General features: G+C 43.3%; 4 protein-coding genes across 4 annotated transcripts, besides 1 other annotated feature; all 4 read left to right on the forward strand.

The window, feature by feature from the left end:
* Positions 1 to 85: 85 nt before the first annotated feature.
* Positions 86 to 259: a sequence feature (Protein overlapping with rRNA (COCSADRAFT_91614, EMD63368.1) was converted to a misc_feature.).
* Positions 260 to 2,254: 1,995 nt separating this feature from the next.
* Positions 2,255 to 2,458, forward strand: COCSADRAFT_42941 (uncharacterized protein; the record flags this gene model as incomplete). The annotated part of the gene is made up of 1 exon (XM_007702301.2): positions 2,255 to 2,458. A coding segment is annotated over one exon (204 nt), but the record flags the coding sequence as incomplete, so codon positions are not given.
* Positions 2,459 to 4,300: 1,842 nt separating this feature from the next.
* COCSADRAFT_37152 (uncharacterized protein) lies at positions 4,301 to 5,559 on the forward strand. The gene has a single exon (XM_007702161.1). It carries the CDS (start codon positions 4,481 to 4,483, stop codon positions 5,492 to 5,494), a length of 1,014 nt encoding a protein of 337 aa, XP_007700351.1. The 5' UTR covers positions 4,301 to 4,480; the 3' UTR covers positions 5,495 to 5,559.
* Positions 5,560 to 13,760: 8,201 nt separating this feature from the next.
* Positions 13,761 to 14,474, forward strand: COCSADRAFT_357797 (uncharacterized protein; the record flags this gene model as incomplete). Its single annotated transcript, XM_007702316.1, has 2 exons — positions 13,761 to 13,814; positions 13,892 to 14,474. The coding sequence occupies 2 exons, from the start codon at positions 13,761 to 13,763 to the stop codon at positions 14,378 to 14,380; spliced, it is 543 nt and encodes a 180-aa protein (XP_007700506.1). The 3' UTR covers positions 14,381 to 14,474.
* A 1,521-nt stretch (positions 14,475 to 15,995) lies between these two features.
* COCSADRAFT_171645 (uncharacterized protein) lies at positions 15,996 to 16,921 on the forward strand (the record flags this gene model as incomplete). The annotated part of the gene is made up of 4 exons (XM_007702317.1): positions 15,996 to 16,332; positions 16,407 to 16,458; positions 16,581 to 16,669; positions 16,749 to 16,921. The coding sequence occupies 4 exons, from the start codon at positions 15,996 to 15,998 to the stop codon at positions 16,919 to 16,921; spliced, it is 651 nt and encodes a 216-aa protein (XP_007700507.1).
* Between the last annotated feature and the right edge of the window lie 83 nt (positions 16,922 to 17,004).

A 17,004-nucleotide genomic window follows, 5' to 3' on the forward strand; every position in this document is an offset into this window, starting at 1 on the left:
GCTGGCCTGCCTACAGAAGAGTGCACCGGGCAAAAGCCCGGATGAGCAACTGCAAGCAAGTCTGGCTGCAAGCGCTTCCCTTTCTAACAATTTCACGTGCTGTTTGACTCTCTTTCCAAAGTGCTTTTCATCTTTCGATCACTCTACTTGTGCGCTATCGGTCTCTGGCCAATATTTAGCTTTAGAAGAAATTTACCTCCCATTTAGAGCTGCATTCCCAAACAACTCGACTCGTCGAAGGGGCTTTACACGGCAATAGCTAGCGACCACGTACGGGATTCTCACCCTACTAGTAGACCTTAGAGTAGACCTTAAGGCGAAGAAAAATAATAAGAAGATAGTATTATACTAGGCAGCTTTAAGAAGAGCCAAGGCGGTAATATAGCTACTAGTAGACCTTAGAATAGACCTTATGGCGAAAGATATAAATGGAAGAATAGTAATTTAGCTACTAATAAAATTATAATATAATGCGATAAAGCTGTCTATGTTTCTAATAGTATAAGTATTATTACTTCTATTTTTATTACTACTCTAAACACTTCTATATAATATAGCCTTAACTAGGTTGAGATGTTAGTAAGCTTTCGCCTTTTCTAATCGTTATAAGTATCTATGTTAGAGCTATTCCTAATAAGAACAAGGCGCCCCTATAAGCTAAGCGTTTCGTGTAATACATAGACCGGAAGCTAGTTATGCAAGCGAGTGTAGGTACACCGTATCCTAACATTGCCGCACTCATAATATTTAAGAAGATAGAACGAGCTACAACGTTTCTAATACCTGCTTAAATACCTACTACGATGCTACTTATTCGTATGTCACTCATACGGCAATCTAGGTGTATATTTAAGCTCAGACCTACAGCGATACCACCTGCTATAAATCCAGCAAGCCCTACGAAAGCAGGTGTACATATTGTAAGAAGCACAGGAATGATCAGAGCAACAATCTCCCAAGAGTGTGACTTCATCCACACCATCACCGCTTTCAGAGCTGTAGTAATACCAGATTTTTAAGTGCTTCAATTGCTATGTATATACGAAGCATCCTCAGCTTACATTCTAGCCACACGAATTGTAATCGTAAAGTAAATAACAGCGATATCAATCGTACCGTAAAGAACGGGAGCGTTACGGATTGCATCAATTACGGACGCATTTCTCAGCGAACTTCTAAGCTGGCGATTACGTGTCTCCGAAGAATGCGAGGCGTTTAAAACGACCAAGTGCTCACTAGATGCAGTCTCTTCTTCCATTTCCATACGTTGTGATCGCTTATAAGTACTAGCTAATATCACCTCACTTTCTACTATAAGCGCCGTGCGCTACTATCAATAAGCTCTATACTTAAATGCCTTTTCTGTAGGCGCATCCGTCTTAGACCACGCGGGTGAGTCAAGCGTGTGATATTCACAGCTTTGAGACGGTAAATTGCGAGTCTAGTGTTATCTTACACACCGTTATTTTTTTCCCACTGATGTTATGACAAGCGTGGAGGGTAACTCTAAGGAAAATTAGCAAAGGCGTGGGCAGATAATAGAATGATAAGATGTGCTAATTTAGAGCTTAGAGATCTGTTATTTAGATATTTATATCGAAAACGTTGCCAGACAACAGCATAGAAGCGTGAAACTAAAGTTATGGTCACGCTAACTGTAAGCGCATGTCATTGTATATTACTGTAAGTCACGATGCCTTTCATAAGCGCTCTAGGAATCGTAAAAACTAAATCGCATTGGGAGCAGTGCATGGTCGATCTTAATAATCGCTTCTCATAGTTAGCTACATATAGAGTTTGAGTCATTCTACTGTAAAGCGGCATTCAATGGCATAGAATGAGCCCATTCATTGAAAAGAATTTCTAGTAGTGCCGATCATCTTAGTAGGCAAACTGGAAGTGGGGTTACCACACTAATCGATGATCTGATCTCCTAATAGCTTGTAGTGCGGGGTACGCACGACAAATGGAAGAGGAGGTATAAACCTTCCTTCCCGTGGGTAGAATATCGCACCACGCCGATCAATGAAAATCTGGCCCGCTTTAACATGGATATGCGGAAATGGCTTCCAGTCCTGATTCTGCCCACATATCTAGACTAACAAGGGTCTTTAGGATAGTCATCGACTTAAAGCCATAATTAAAAAGTCCGCGAATCTCTCAATTTTCTCTCACCTGTATACCTGAGCATTCTCACCACGTTCACCTTATGGAATTATCGCTCTTAATTACCTTTATCACTCTTGCTTTTGCTAGTCTGGCTTCAGCGGGACCAGCAGCCTATGGATTGTGTCAGGCGGGCTGTTCTGCGGTAGTTATGGCCTGCTACTCTGCAGCTGGGTTTACCTGGGGAGCCACTCTTGGTGCTTCCGCACCTGCTAGCATCATTGCATGCAATACCGCCTTTGGTACTTGTCAGGCTGCCTGTGCCTCTGTGCTTTTAGCCCCAACGCCATAAGAGGTACGACGACTGACAATTTTCTACCTTTAAGTACGTTACTTCGAAAGGGGTTCAAAACCCTACTAAAGACAAGAACTAAATGTACGGAGTTTGAAGGATGATATCGCAGCCTAGCAAGGCTACAGAAACAACGAATTCAGCTAAGCCGAAGCAACAAGCCACTGTAACGGCATCAAGGACGCACTGTCTTCACAAAAACCAATCGCTATACACCATAGATAAATAAGGATATTCAATAGCAGAAAATGATACATACATCAAGTTTTACCGTACCTCCGCGTGTGACAGAAGATATTCTGAATTCATATATGACAGGGAGAAGATGAATGCGACTCATAAGCCACTTACATACATAATCGGGAAGAAGTTAGAATACTTAATGAACGTATCTTGTAAAAGTAACGTCATTGCGACTTGAAAAAATCAGGTCCAATGCATGTCGAGATGAACAATAGTCATAATACCCAAAGCACAGTCTTAATTAATCCATCTTTTTTCCATTAATTTAAGAAAGTATCATTACTCAATCAAAGATTGTAACCACGGAAATCGCAATAATAATCACAGCATATGGAAAAGCCCAGAATAAGCCAGTAATGGATTAATTTGGAAATATAGATAAGAACTTTGCGATTATCCGATGTCTAGCCATGTTAAAATCGTGCTGTTATAAAGAAGAAAGCGAGATACTGACTAAGTGAGATGTTGTTCGAGACTAGATTGGAAAGCTCCATAATTACACAGAATTCTCGAAAAGACTCGTACTATTTCGCGGCTTGTGATAGTCGTCAGACCAACTATGCAGAGCCGTAGAGTAAGCCATCTGGCAATCAACTACTTTAAAGTAACTAGCTGTTCATGATTGTATCATTTTTCACTACAGGATCGCGACAACTTTGTACAAAGAAATGTTTTGTATGTTAGTAGTATGTAATCTCTAGATTTATTTAACATTTTGTAATTGATAGTTAGGTCCTAGACTACTACATGTTTATTATTAGTCCATTTAGTCAATGGGAGCGTATGGGATGCCAGGATAGCATGTTATACATCCCTATCTCGGAGAACGTCGAGCTTAGGAACAAGCTACGATTGCCACAGCATTCCGCCCCTATTTGTGCATATTTGATTTTTAAGGTTTAGTTCCATTACGTCACAGTATTTTCAGCTTAGCTAAGGGCCGCGCGGCCTGTTGACTCTCCAAACTATATTTAGTGATTTGCAAACTGTAGGTATCGGATGGGCGAGACTTTTAGATCTCACACCACATATGATTGCATAGCTACCATAATGACTAGTTATTTTACATCGATTTTGCAATATAGTTACCAAAATAGCTTCTGGAATCTCTTTCTGAGCAGAGCGGATTACTTGCTGATGGAATAAATTACACATGAGCGTCTGCTCAGCGGAGGCGAGGAACTACCGCATTGCACTATCAATGTGGAGCGGGGTAGAAACACAAGCAGAGTTCGGGCCAAGGCGGATTCAATCTACTCGTGAGCTTTTCTGGTTGATATTAACAATTAGGTTCAATGAGGGTTCACTCTCTTTTCTCAGGTATTATTGGCTAACAAGGAAGCTCTTTGCCACTCGAGCGGGGTTAGTGCTTGATGCTCCTGATGACGCAACGAGCCCGCGGAACAGATAATAAGCTCGGACTACAACTATGTATTTGTAGATTTTCTATTACTCTTCTGTTTATCTAATTCCTCTTTTATTGTGTCTGATTGTAAAAAACACATTCTCCATCGAACTAACTGTCGGAATGACTCTTCGCGCAACCGATCCTTTCAAGTGTTTCTGCGGCCGCACCTATCCGTATGCGATTGATCTAGAAGAACATCGGAGAGCCCGAGGGCACTTTCCCTCACATATTTGCAGAAGTAGTTGCAAACATCCTTCAGTGGTTCACTACGGCTATACTATTCGCAAATGTGGCTATTGCAGCAAGCTCTGTGAGCGCCTGGATATCCTTGAGGACCACCGCATTACTACAGGGCACTGCTTCTGTTCAGAATGCGAACTTCCTTCGAAAGTCAAAGAGCTTGGGAGAGTCATCGCGAGACAGAGCTCCATGCTTCCGAGTATCGGTGTTGTAACTGTAATATCTCTTTTAAAGACATCCACGCTTTAAACGCACATATGGCGAGCCGTGCGCATCGGAAGCCTCTCCAGCAAAAGCCCCATAACAATGTAAGAAAGGCGGGAAAAGCTACTGCGATGAGTGCAGGTGATTGGACATGCAAGAAATGCTGGCGAACTTTCCTGTCTATCCAGTCTTTTCAACAACATTGTAAGTCGATAAAGCACAAGCCACTTAGCGCTTTAAGTTGCCCTGTAGGAGAGGGATGCAGAGGAAAGTTTAGTGCACCGTCAGCTCTACTGCACCACCTAGAAAGTGGAAAGTGCTGTTCAGGCATGGACCGTGATGATATCTACGACATGGTTCAACTATACGACAAAGATCATGCGATCCACACCCTCCCAACACTCACACCTACGAGCTCTACCTACTTGTCGGCACATGACTTGTCTCCTTGTTCCAGAACGCCGACTACGTCTCTCGACAGCTCAGACGGCTGGCTAATGGTCACTCCCATGCACTCTCAGGGTAGTGTGTGGGATAGCCTAGTAGATTGGTCGCCGTTTGAAGACACCCTTCTCTCGCTTGGAAGAAGACGCGTGATTGACGAAATTAAGACTGAACTCCGTTGTCCGCTTTGTCCAAGAAAGTTCAAAGCCTTTCGTACAATACAGGCTCGTCAACAGCATGTAGTCTCTCCAGCACACTGCGATAAGGTCTACCGCTGCCCACGTAATCTCTTTCCGATCAACTCCAGCAAGGCTAAAACAAATCAAGGAAAAGGAAAGCAATTCACAACTCTTAGTGGATTAGCTCAGCATTTAGAGAGTGGGGCATGCCGTGGTGGCAAGCAGACATTCTTATATTGTGTTGAGTTTATCCAACAGCATTTGGGGCAATGGGGGCTTGGAGGGATGCGCCTTTTGTTGTCGGACTCACAAGATTGAAGAAGATGGAGTTTTTTTATTGCAGATCTATAGCCATAGTCAGCAATTACACGTGCAATATGCCCTTTGTTGTTCCATAAACCGAAAAGTTCTTCACTTCCGCTAAGCAGACGGTATGTGCCTAACATGTTCTATTGGCAAGCGGATCACCCTAGTAGACGCAAATAATGATACATGAAGCATAAAAGGCATAGCGCACTATTAGAAGACACGGTTAGCCCAGCTTTTTGCATACATAGGAACAGCTGTGTCTCTGCGTAGAACTTATGGTAACCCGTATCGCTGTTATAACAATGTGATGGGTCGCTCTAGAATCACGGTTGTTTTCACAGCTCCGAGGAACTAAGGCCTGCAGATCAGCTTTGACTCTGGATCTACTGACACCATATCCATGCTCATTGCCACTCTGACCGACGCTGCGCGCTGATCGATGATCTTACTTGTCAATGGCTTTGGAGTGCGGGGTACACATGACAAATTGAAGAGGCACCATACTACCCTTTCATTACTGACTCCGTATTAGTCCCATTCGCAGATGTTAGAGTTTAAAGCTTTCAATAAGCTGCTCTCAAAGGGGATTTGTTCGACTTGATTTTGTTGCGTGCTCAGTAATCCATTCTGACATCAATCTCCAAAGTGCAGCCTAGTACATACCCCGTATGCTGAGACGAATAGGAATACTTTGAGTGTCAGTAGCTAGAAAGCCTATGCACGCAACGAATACATACCAATGACAGTGGATGCACTATTGCTATGACACTTGTGGAGGCAAATGCGGGGTATCCATACTATAACATCATGTCACAACCTAGCGAGGCCGCAGATGCAATGACTCCAGCTGAGCCAAAGTATGTAACAAGCCACTGTGATGGCAACAAGGATGCACCACAACAAGAGAAATTGATAGCTATACACCATATATAACTCAAGATGGTAGATAGCAGAAAACAATACACACATCATATTTTACCGCACCTCAGCGTGCGGCAGAAGATATTGTGGATTCATGTATAACTAGCATAAATAAGACGAATGCGATTCATAAGCTACTTGCATCATCAGGAGGAAGCTAGTTAACTAAGGTCAACGAACGCATCTTGTAAAAGCAATGCTATGGCGACTTGAAAAATTTAGGTCCAACGCCCGTTAAGAAGAATAATGCGCACAATGTCTAAAGCCTAGGCTTAATAAACCCGCCTTTTTCGCGACTATAAGGGAGTATAATTAGTCAGTTAGTCAACAATCGTAACCACAGATATCACGATAATAGTCAAAGCAAATGGGAAAGCCCCGATGACCCAGTAATGGATTGTGTTGGCAAGATAGATGAGAACTTTGCAATTGTCCGATGCCTAACCGGGTTAAAGTCGCGCTTTCATAAACAAGGAAGCAAAAAATCAGCAGCTAGCTTATTATTCAAGACTGTATTAGAAAGCTCCATGATGGTACAAAATTCTCGAAAAGATTCGTGCTAACGTGCGGGATCAGTAGTAAGCTGGAAAGATCAGTAAGCTGAACGCCCCACCCAACCTGACGCGACGCTCTACACAACCACCACAATGCCGCGACAACAACGTTCTATACAGACTGCTCGTGAAGGTAGAATAAGTCTTGCTATAGCATCTTATTATAATAATTCAAAGCAGTCTATTCACGCTCTTGCAAAGGCGTACAATGTGCCAAAGTCAACACTATACACGCGCCTCCACGGTACCCAGCCACGATCAGAGACAGTCTCTATTAACCGCAAGCTATCACCTATTAAAGAGCAGTCTCTCGTACAGTAGATCCTAGACCTTGACCGACGCGGTTTTCCGCCCCATATCATCGACGTGCGACGAATGGCAGACGCTCTACTCACTGCGCGCGGCCAAGATCCACCTCCACAGCCTGTTGGTAAGAAGTGGGTGTCACGCTTTATCCAGGGCCAGCTAGAGCTTCAGACGAAGTGGACTAGAAGATTTTATAGTCAGCGCGCCTCCTGCGAGGATCCAGTCGCAATCGCAGCCTGGTTTAAGCTAGTAGAGGAGACGCGCCACACGTACGGCGTCCTAGACCAAGATATCTACAACTTTGATGAGACTGGATTCGCAATGGGCGTCGCTAGCACGTCTAAGGTAGTCACAAGCTCTGACAGAGTCGGCCGGGCAGTTATCGTACAGCTAGGTAATCGCCAGTGGGTTACAGCGATCGAGTGCGTTAACGCGTCTGGCTAGTGTCTGCCACCGTTCATAATCCTGTCTAGCAAGGTCCACCAGAGCAGCTAGTACAATGGACTCCCGCTAGACTAGGTTATCGGCGTCTCAGACAACGGCTGGACGACTAATCAGCTTAGAGTAGAGTGAGTGAAGCACTTCAACCAGCATACAGCGACTCGTACGGCTAGAGTCTATCGGCTCCTTATCCTAGAAGGCCAGAGCAGCCACGCTACGCCAGAGTTCGACCAGTACTGCGCTAAGAATAAGATCATCACTCTCTGCATGCCGCCTCATACGTCGCATCTTCTCCAGCCGCTTGATGTAAGCTGCTTCTCGCCGCTTAAGCGGGCGTACGGACGTGAGGTCGAGAAGCTCGCCTACCAAGGCGTCTACCATATTGACAAGATAGACTTCCTTACAGTCTATCAACAGATCCGGTCAATAGTATTCACGCAGCAGAACATCCAGGTAGGCTTTCAAGCAACAGGCCTTGTCCCTTCTTATCCAGATCGCGTCCTATCGTCGCTTACAGTTGTCCGTACACCGTCTCCACTACAGACAACTATAGACAATATCGCCGCAACGCAGCTAGAAACACCACATACAGTAGCGCAGCTACAGCAGCAGGCAAAGCTTCTTCAAGACCGGCTCCGTCGGGAATCACAAAGCCCAACAAGCCAGCTTCTCCGCCAAGTTATCAAAGGCTGTCAGATTGCAATGCAATCAGCAACAATACTTGCTAAGGAGAATAAGAAGCTACGTACGACTAACCAGCGCCAACGACGAAGGCAAGACCAGCAGCGTCAATATATCGCTTCTGGTGGGGTGCTCCGGGTCCAACAGGCTCAGCAGATCATTACAGAGGCAGAAATGGTAGTCATAGGGGGTGGCCAGAACCAGACTGGCGAGCGACGCCAGTGCGCGCCGCCAACGTGCACGAAGTGTCACGTTGAAGGACACACTCGGACTTCATGTAGAGCTAAATAAAGAATAACATCTCTTATTTCTATCTAATATTATTGCGTTGTTGTAGAGCAATTGCGCGGAGCGTCGCGTCAGGTTGGGTGGGGCGTTCAGCTTACTGATCTTTCCAGCTTACTGATCCCGCACGTTAATTAAAAAGTTATTTAGCAACCTGACTTTTGGAAGTTCGGGTCGGGTAGGCCCTCGGGTACCCCCCTAAAAGTAGCTCTTTTTTAGCTTCAACTCTATAGTTCAAAATAATATTCAAAAACTTTATATATATAAGTTAAAGTACTACTTAAAAGCTTTAAAATAAGCTGTTAATCATCTACTTTGAACAAGTAATCGCTAAGATATTTAGTAACCCGACTTAGCAACCCGAAGGCAACCCGTTTGCCAGCCTAGTAAGGACTAAAGAGGATCGTCCAATCGTATATAATCTTAGGAAGGGGAAAGGTATTCTTTAAGGAAAATTTAATTAGCGTATAATTTTCTTATACGCAACGATAATGTATAAGTCTTTAATAGTAAGAAATTCCTTTGTAAATTTGAAAGTAAAATCTAACAGTACTCAATGAGAGCTATTCTTAGGATCACGTAGAAGAGTGACTTATATATAGCGATAAAAGAGACTGAGAAGAGCCTAGGGTTAGTTCGCTATAAACCCACCAAGTTATAGATAGAGCTAGGCGTATATCCTATAGCGACCGTAAGAATATCTCTTTTTAGTTGTTACTAGATTTGTTTGCAGCACTTGAGCCAGATCCTTAACATATATACAGGCTTTATCCTAACTAATCTTTTTTAGATCGTGCTTCTTCGCTAGCTTCCTTAGTACCTATTAGTTACGTTAACGTGCTCCACCAGTAAGCTGCGCACCCTAGTAAGCTACGTAGCCCACCAGACTTAACCTAACGCTCCGCACTATTAAGCTATAACGACGTAGTTAAATTAGATAAAAATTAGAGATATAATTACTTATTTAGCTCTACATAAAGTCCGAGTATGTCCTTCAACGTGACACTTCGTGCACGTTGGGGGCGCGCGCCGACGTAGCTCACCAGCCTGGTTCTGACTATCTTCTATAAGTAACTTTTCTGCCTATGTAGCAAGCTACTAAGCCTGCTGTACCTAGAGCACTCTACTAGAAGCAATATATTAACGCGGCTGGCTCTACTTTTATCATTAGCGCTAATTTTCTTTACATAGCTTCTTATTCTCCTCCATAAGTATCGTTGCTAATTACATTATGAGCTAAGCGCTCTTAGCAAGCTAGCGTATCGCAACGCTTATTAGACTCTCTAGCTATCGGCTTAGTCGCTCTTAAAGATAGCGTACCTGCTGCCAAAGCTCTGCTACTATATGCGGCGTCTTTATCTGCGCTGCTACCTGCGCTATAACGTTGTTATCTGTAGTTGTCTATAGTAGAGACGGTGTTCTAGCTACTATAAGCGACGATAGAATGCGATCTAGATAAGGAGGGACAAGTCCTATCGCCCGAAAGCCTACCTAGGATATTCTATTACGCAAATATAGTCGGCCGGATCCGTGTATAGGTCGTAAGGAAGTCTATCTTGTTAATATAGTGGACGACTTAGCGGTCGAGTTCCTTAATCTTACGCCCGTACGCGCGCTTAAGTGGGGAGAAGTAGCTCATATCTAGAGGCTAGAGGTGATGGGAGGTGTAAGGCGGTATATAGAGAGTAATAATCTTGTTCTCTACGTAGTACTAGTCGAACTCTAGTATAGCGTAGCTGCTATAGCCGTCTAATATAAGAAGCCGATAGACTCTAGGTGTACGAGATGCTATATACTAGTTAAAATACTTTACTTGCACTATACTAAGCTAATTAGTCGTCTAGCCGTTGTCTAAGACGCCGATAGTCTAGTCTAGTAAGAGGTTATGGTACTAGCTACTCTAGTAGACCTTACCAGATAGGATTATAAATAGTAGAAGACTCTAGCTAGACGTATTAATACACTTAATCGCTATTACTTAATCGCGATTGCCTAGCTGTACGAAAACTACTTAGCTGACTCTATTAGAGCTTATAACTACCTTAGACGTGATAGCGACGCCTATTGCGAATCTAGTCTCGTTAAAGTTGTAGATATCCTAGTCTAAGACGCTATACGTTTAGTGCGTCTTCTCTACTAGCTTAAACTAAGCTGCGATTATGATAGGATTCTTAGAGAGAGAGCGCTGGCTACTAAAATTTCTAGCCTACTTTATCTAGAGCTCTAGCTAACTCTAGATAAAACGTGATATCTAGTACTTGCCTATAGGTTATAAAGATAGATTTTAGCCACGCGCGGTAAGTAGAGCGTCTGCCATCCGTTGTACGTTAATAATATAGGGCGGAAAACCGCGTTGGTTAAGGTCTAGAATCTACTATATAAGAGATTGCTCTTCGATAGTTAATAGCTTGCGACTAATAGAGGCTGTCTCTAATTATGGCTGGGTACCGTGGAGGCGCGTATATAGTGTTAACTTTAGTACGTTATACGCTTTTGTAAAAGCGTGGATAGACTAGTTTATATTACTAAGATAAAATATGATAGTAAGGCTTATTCTACCTTCATAAAAAGTCTAAGTAAAGGGTTGTTATTGTAGTATAGTAGTTGTAGTGTAGAGCGTCGGGTTAAGTTTGGTAGGGCGTTTAGCTTACTGATATTTTCAGCTTACTAATAGAACCCGTTAACTAACTAGATATATGTGCTTATATAAGACTGTAATTAGAAAACTAGATAGCTGTACCTTATGCATGCTCTGATTTATCTTTCTGTCTAGTTTTATACTAGTTACTCTTTTATATACTAGCTAGAAAACCTTCTAATACGTTCCTAGGGAGCTAGAGAATTTAGTTTCTTAGCGTTTTCTGCCGCCTTTACTTTAGTGCTAGCGAAGTAGCTAGTTAAAAAATGTATAAAGTGCTGACTGAAACGGTTGTATAAGTATGGTAATAGTCTTTCTTAAGGTACGTCTAGCACCTATCCTAGGTTAGTCTATAAGATCTAGGGTAAGCTCTAAGGTAATAGGAGACCTACTAATTCTACTAATCCTCTATACGATTAAGTAAGTGAGTTCTACTATCCTTATAGTCCTTCTTAGCGTACTCTTGTTTGTTGAAATTCGCTAGTTGTTGAAGATAGTATTTAGGCGGATGATTGTCGTTAGGGAAGAGCTATGCTCCGTTCTGTTTATTTTTGTTGGTAAATTTATTACTCTTGACTAATAAGTGGTGTAGTATATTGTATAAAAAATTTAGAAAAGAAGTATAAAAGAGAGGTAAAGCAAGTATACGTAGAGCTAGTAGAAGCTAAGGAGAATACAGGCTGTAACAGAGATAAGAGAAGAAGAATAAGGCCTAGCTTTTATTAATATAGACAGCGAGAAGAGAGCCTTTAATACTCTACTAGTAGAATAATTATAGATTCGGTTATATTTACTTATAGTGTTTAGAAGAGTGAGTTAGGTTGTAGGCATGCTATAGCTTTTCTAACGAGAAAGTAAATTAGCCTCTTAACTTATTTAACGCCTACGCTAGACAAAATAGGAAAGCTAGAGTAGTTTCCACTTAGGCTACTGCCTGCACGATTAGGGGGGTTTTATAGTAAGTTAGTATCTATAAACGGCGTTATAAGCTACCGAAATTAATAGTGAAATTGCCGTTGGATTATTTAAGATAGTAAGAATAGAGACATAGGTAAATAAGACTTAGAGAGAAGTATAAAGCTACTAAGTAAGTAATAAAGTATAACTAAAGCTTAACTAGTAGTGTAGTATAAGGCGAACCATAAAGAAGCTTGATTAAAAAAATACTAAGTATATAGTAGTAAAGATAATTAATAGCTACTTAGTTAAGCTAGATACGCCTCTTGTAACGGGCTGAACGCCCTTTAGATGGCTCCTCAATAGAATCTCAGTCTACTCGTAGAATCTGGGTACTACCTTAAGCACCCGGATTCTCCGCGCACCGCCTAAACGACGTTCAGACGACAGCCGCAGGATCCAGAAGTTGCTTCGTGCACCTAGACTTCATCGGCTCGATTGTTACTCAGGTAACCAGCTTATATATATAGCTACGCAACTTGGGATCTTAGCTCTCTATCAAACATAACCTCTTATATACCTCGCGATTACTCCCCAGAGCGCAGCCCCTTACACTAAAGAAGACTTTAATAGTAATTACGTACCTAGTAATACAATCATAATCATAGATTTTATAACACACTTTTACAATGATATTATTAGAGACTATTAGTCTGACCTTATACGCCTATGAATCTAGTAATTCTCTACAACTCGCTTTTTTTCTTTAGATTTGAATTAATTTTAGGTCCTAGATCGCATTTCTGCATTAGATACAAGAAGGAACTGCTTTTATATGCAATAATCTTTAGTTTCTTACTCTTTTTCGTAATCGGGTACCTCGCGCCGCTCTACTGTAGTAGGTATAATGTTAAGCACGGGTAGGAACTAGTAGAGGTATTACTAGGAGAGCTGCTGCATCTTCTAATGTATAACATAACAACTGCCTAGCTGTGTTAGGTTAGTATCTATAGGGGTCTTAACTCCGAACCTAACTGCAGCTATGATTTTAGAGTGTTATAGAAGTCTATTAGTGAATTAAAAGGTTGTTAAGTAGCTGATGCTAAGAAAATCAGCATAAAGCGGGGTTTTCCAGATAATATATAGCTAGCCGCTATGTAGTCTTGTGATCTGGTCAAAACCAGTTAGCTAGATGTGGATAGTATAGACGTAATGTTTGGAGTAAAGTCCAATTACATTACTTTGTTATAATGCGCGCAGATGGCATACGCACGCCCCAGCCGCACCTTTCTGTTCTAGGATGCCAACGTGGAACTCTACATACCAGGTACATTAATGTGCTCCCTGCGCTTTGTATTCCTGATCTATCTCTGTATAGTACTTGTTACGTCATCGGCCCCCACATTTGTTTCATGGGGGCCAAAGACGTAGACCAACCACGTCGACTGGACTTAGCTTCGCTACTACTTGCGATATATATATATTGCTGTGGAGAAGAGCCAACACGAAGAGAAACACATATCAAATACGACTATCTACTGCATTGCCCAACATGCCTGAATCAGAGCTCTTCCCCGTCATCTGCACTGTAGATATCCCAACCTCCGTAAGTATCGTCCTTCCCGATCGGCTCAAACTTTTCCCGAAGCAGAGGCAAAGTGATTAATACAAATTGAACAAAAGATCTTGGAAAATTTTCTCAAGGATGCGTATACTAGCAGCGAGCAGCTGGTCCCAGGCACCTCTCCGAGCCTCGTGATCCTTACGACCAGCAATACCAGCGATAAAGGCAGCGACGCTCTTACCTCGAGCGCATCGCGATCACCATTACAGCCCTTTACCTCGCCATTCCTTGGTAAATCTGTTGAAAACGCCGCTCAACATCCTGTCTTTCAAAATGCTAGCTTATTCGTTGTCCTGGACGAGCGCTCCACCCGTGACAACACTGCGCTGCTAGCGGCTCGGGACCCGAATGGCACAGTCGACACAGTTCGTGTAACCTTTTCAGCAGTCCAGAGGACGCTCATCTCGCTCGATATATGTTCCATCGGATTTGCCGAGATTCAGAGCATCGCTGATGCCCAGGGCAATGATGGGGTCTATGGGACGCCTGTTTCTACGCAGGGCCCGCAGAAGGGCTGCCCGGCCCCTCGGAAGAAGTTGGGTGCTTAATTTTACGAGGATGCACTCAGTGGCGTAATTGTTATGACGAGGGTTGTATAGAAAATTGCTCTAGTTTTCTATATATACATATCATTTCCTCTGCTGCCTTCCCTTTTGCTCTTTAGATAAGCTACTCGACCATTATTTAGTGGATTAGATCTTGACAGTGAATATACTCAATAATTACCGTCTTTGTTATAATATCCACATGAATGAAGGTATATTACTTCGAATCACCGATGGTCTTCTATTATCCTCATGATCGGCACTGCAGATCAAAGTTGCTGACAATTAAGTTGATCGACAGATTGACTCGCGGACGTACCGACGGTAAGACCATGCATGATTCCAAAGAGCACTTCGAGGCACGTCCATCAATTAATCTGCCGATCAAGGTGATTGTTAGCAACCCTCCTGCAGATAAACAGGATATCAATCCGAGTAGTTTCTTGGCTCGCAGAGCAAGTACTATCAGGGCATTATGTGTCCCTACTTTGGAAGAGTGGGAATATTCATCCTCTAGGTCATGTGAATTCTGAAGATGGGGCGGATTTTTGTCTCCTCAGGCACCGATTCCATTACGCTGTGTATCAGTTCTTGGTATCTTATTATAATACTAAAGGTAGCCGCAAACAATTTCAAACCATGAAGAGGAACAAACAAAATTGAAGTTAGTGCTTGAGAATTCCTGAAATCCAATCATGAAAAATGTCCGATCATGGAATCGCAAAAGTTCGATTTTAGAAAAGCCCTCAACGTGACCAATGGCAGGAACATCAGTTTGAGGCACTAGAACGGCAGCGGGGACGAGCTACCCCATTCAGTAACGACAGGGATCGCGCTCCGTAGACAGATGATACATAACATTCTCCAAACTAAGAAGTGGAGCTATATTTCACTCAGAGTGCCAATCACACTAACCAAACCTCCACCATCCACATGCACAATGGTAAGCTATAGTTAACAGCAGATCATCACGATATTAGTTAAACATAACAAGTCCGGACATTAAGAATCGGGGATTGAAACTTGCGGTGACGCCGGGTGATGAATACATAGGGGCGCCTGATAAACATTTGGGGTCGGAAATCCTCCTTAAATCTATGGTGAGGTCTTGTAATCATGTTTTATATTACTGAAACCTACGAATGTCCTACTTATGGCTGAAATAAGTCAAATCTGCCTCCGATGATGGCACTTAGGTCTTCCATTTTTGTCCAACCTGTAAGCCCTGCGTGCCTTGAACATTTAGTTTCGTCCATTAGGTGTCCCTACGGAAGCTCTCGCGGTGTCCGAGAAGTATTGACCAGTCTGATCATAGCCTGTTGAGGAAGTCCTCTAGGCCTGCATTGCTGCAGCTCGGGCAATGCAGCTACAATCCGTTGGATCGTTTCAGTTATGAAGCCAGCTGTGGTGACTCGGGAGCCAGACCACCTCGAAGGACGTGCCGTTGTGCTGAAGACAAAGGTATTTTAACCTGCTTGTCCTCAGGGGATTCCAAGAATGTAACAAAAACACAACCACTTTCGCACAGCTGCTTGAAAGAAACCCTTTCGTTCCTTGCCTAACTTGTCTCTGCACTGATATTCTTTCTAAAACTTAATTCCGAAACCACCAAGTCAAAATGCACTTCCCCGTTCTTCCCGCCGTCTCCCTTGTCTTTTTCGCCGCTGGTATCGTTCACGCTGTCTCCTTCGATTGGGATTGTACGAACTCGCTGGGGACGTGCAACAACGCCTGCTATGTCGTGAACCATGGGCTCACCAGTGGAACGCTAACATATGACGCCAACAAGGCCAACCGCAGCCCGCGCCGCACGGCGTCTGGCTGCAACCGTAGGCCATGCACCAACACGAACTACAACCAGTGGGGCAACTCGTGTGACGAGTACCCATTTGCTAGCACACACGAGGGAGGTGCGGGCACGATCCTGCGCTGTGTTGTTGACACGGACAATCACAGTAAGTTGGGGCGCTTGATGACTATCCACGGGTGTTATGATGAGATGAAGTTAACATTTCCCGTGAAATCACAGGCGAAGGAGGACAGCTCGGTAATTTTTATAAAACCATCAATGATGGTGACCAGTTTGATATTTTTGTCATAAACTACGGCGGCGCATGAGTTGCTTATCTCCTTTTCTCTCCATTCTTTCTTTTCCTACCCCAACCGGAAATCGTAACATTTCTTGCTGACTCTCTTTTGCCAGCACCTTCTGCGATACACTCACTGCCAACGACGACGGCAGCGAGTTCCGCCTCGTGAATGGCGCTTTCCAGAACGTCAAGCTCCGCCGCAGTGAGTATCTCCATGTTGCTGTCTTCTTTTCCCCTTTTATATCTTTTTGGTGGCTAACGGAAAGTTTGCACCTATACAGATATGGGTTTTATGGATGCTGTGTCCCGCGTCTCAGGCAAGAAGTTCCGCGAGTTCGAGGACAAGAGTGGCAGAAGGCTTCTCCTGCTCAACCAAGATGCGACTGGCGACTTCGTCGGCACCCAGGTTTTCAGCGATGGCAACATGATAACGATCACTAAGGAGATCATCTAAAGAGATGGTGAGATAGGACTAGGGTTACAGAGTGTAGCCCCTCACAGATGGTTAAGAAACAAGATCTATATTGCGCACAATAA

This window comes from Bipolaris sorokiniana (genome assembly GCF_000338995.1).
Source record: "Bipolaris sorokiniana ND90Pr unplaced genomic scaffold COCSAscaffold_8, whole genome shotgun sequence".
Taxonomy (NCBI): Eukaryota; Fungi; Ascomycota; class Dothideomycetes; order Pleosporales; family Pleosporaceae; genus Bipolaris; species Bipolaris sorokiniana.

Bases quoted from the DNA above. Each gene is read 5' to 3' on its own strand.
- COCSADRAFT_37152 (XM_007702161.1), top strand. From the start codon at position 4,481: ATGCGAACTTCCTTCGAAAGTCAAAGAGCTTGGGAGAGTCATCGCGAG.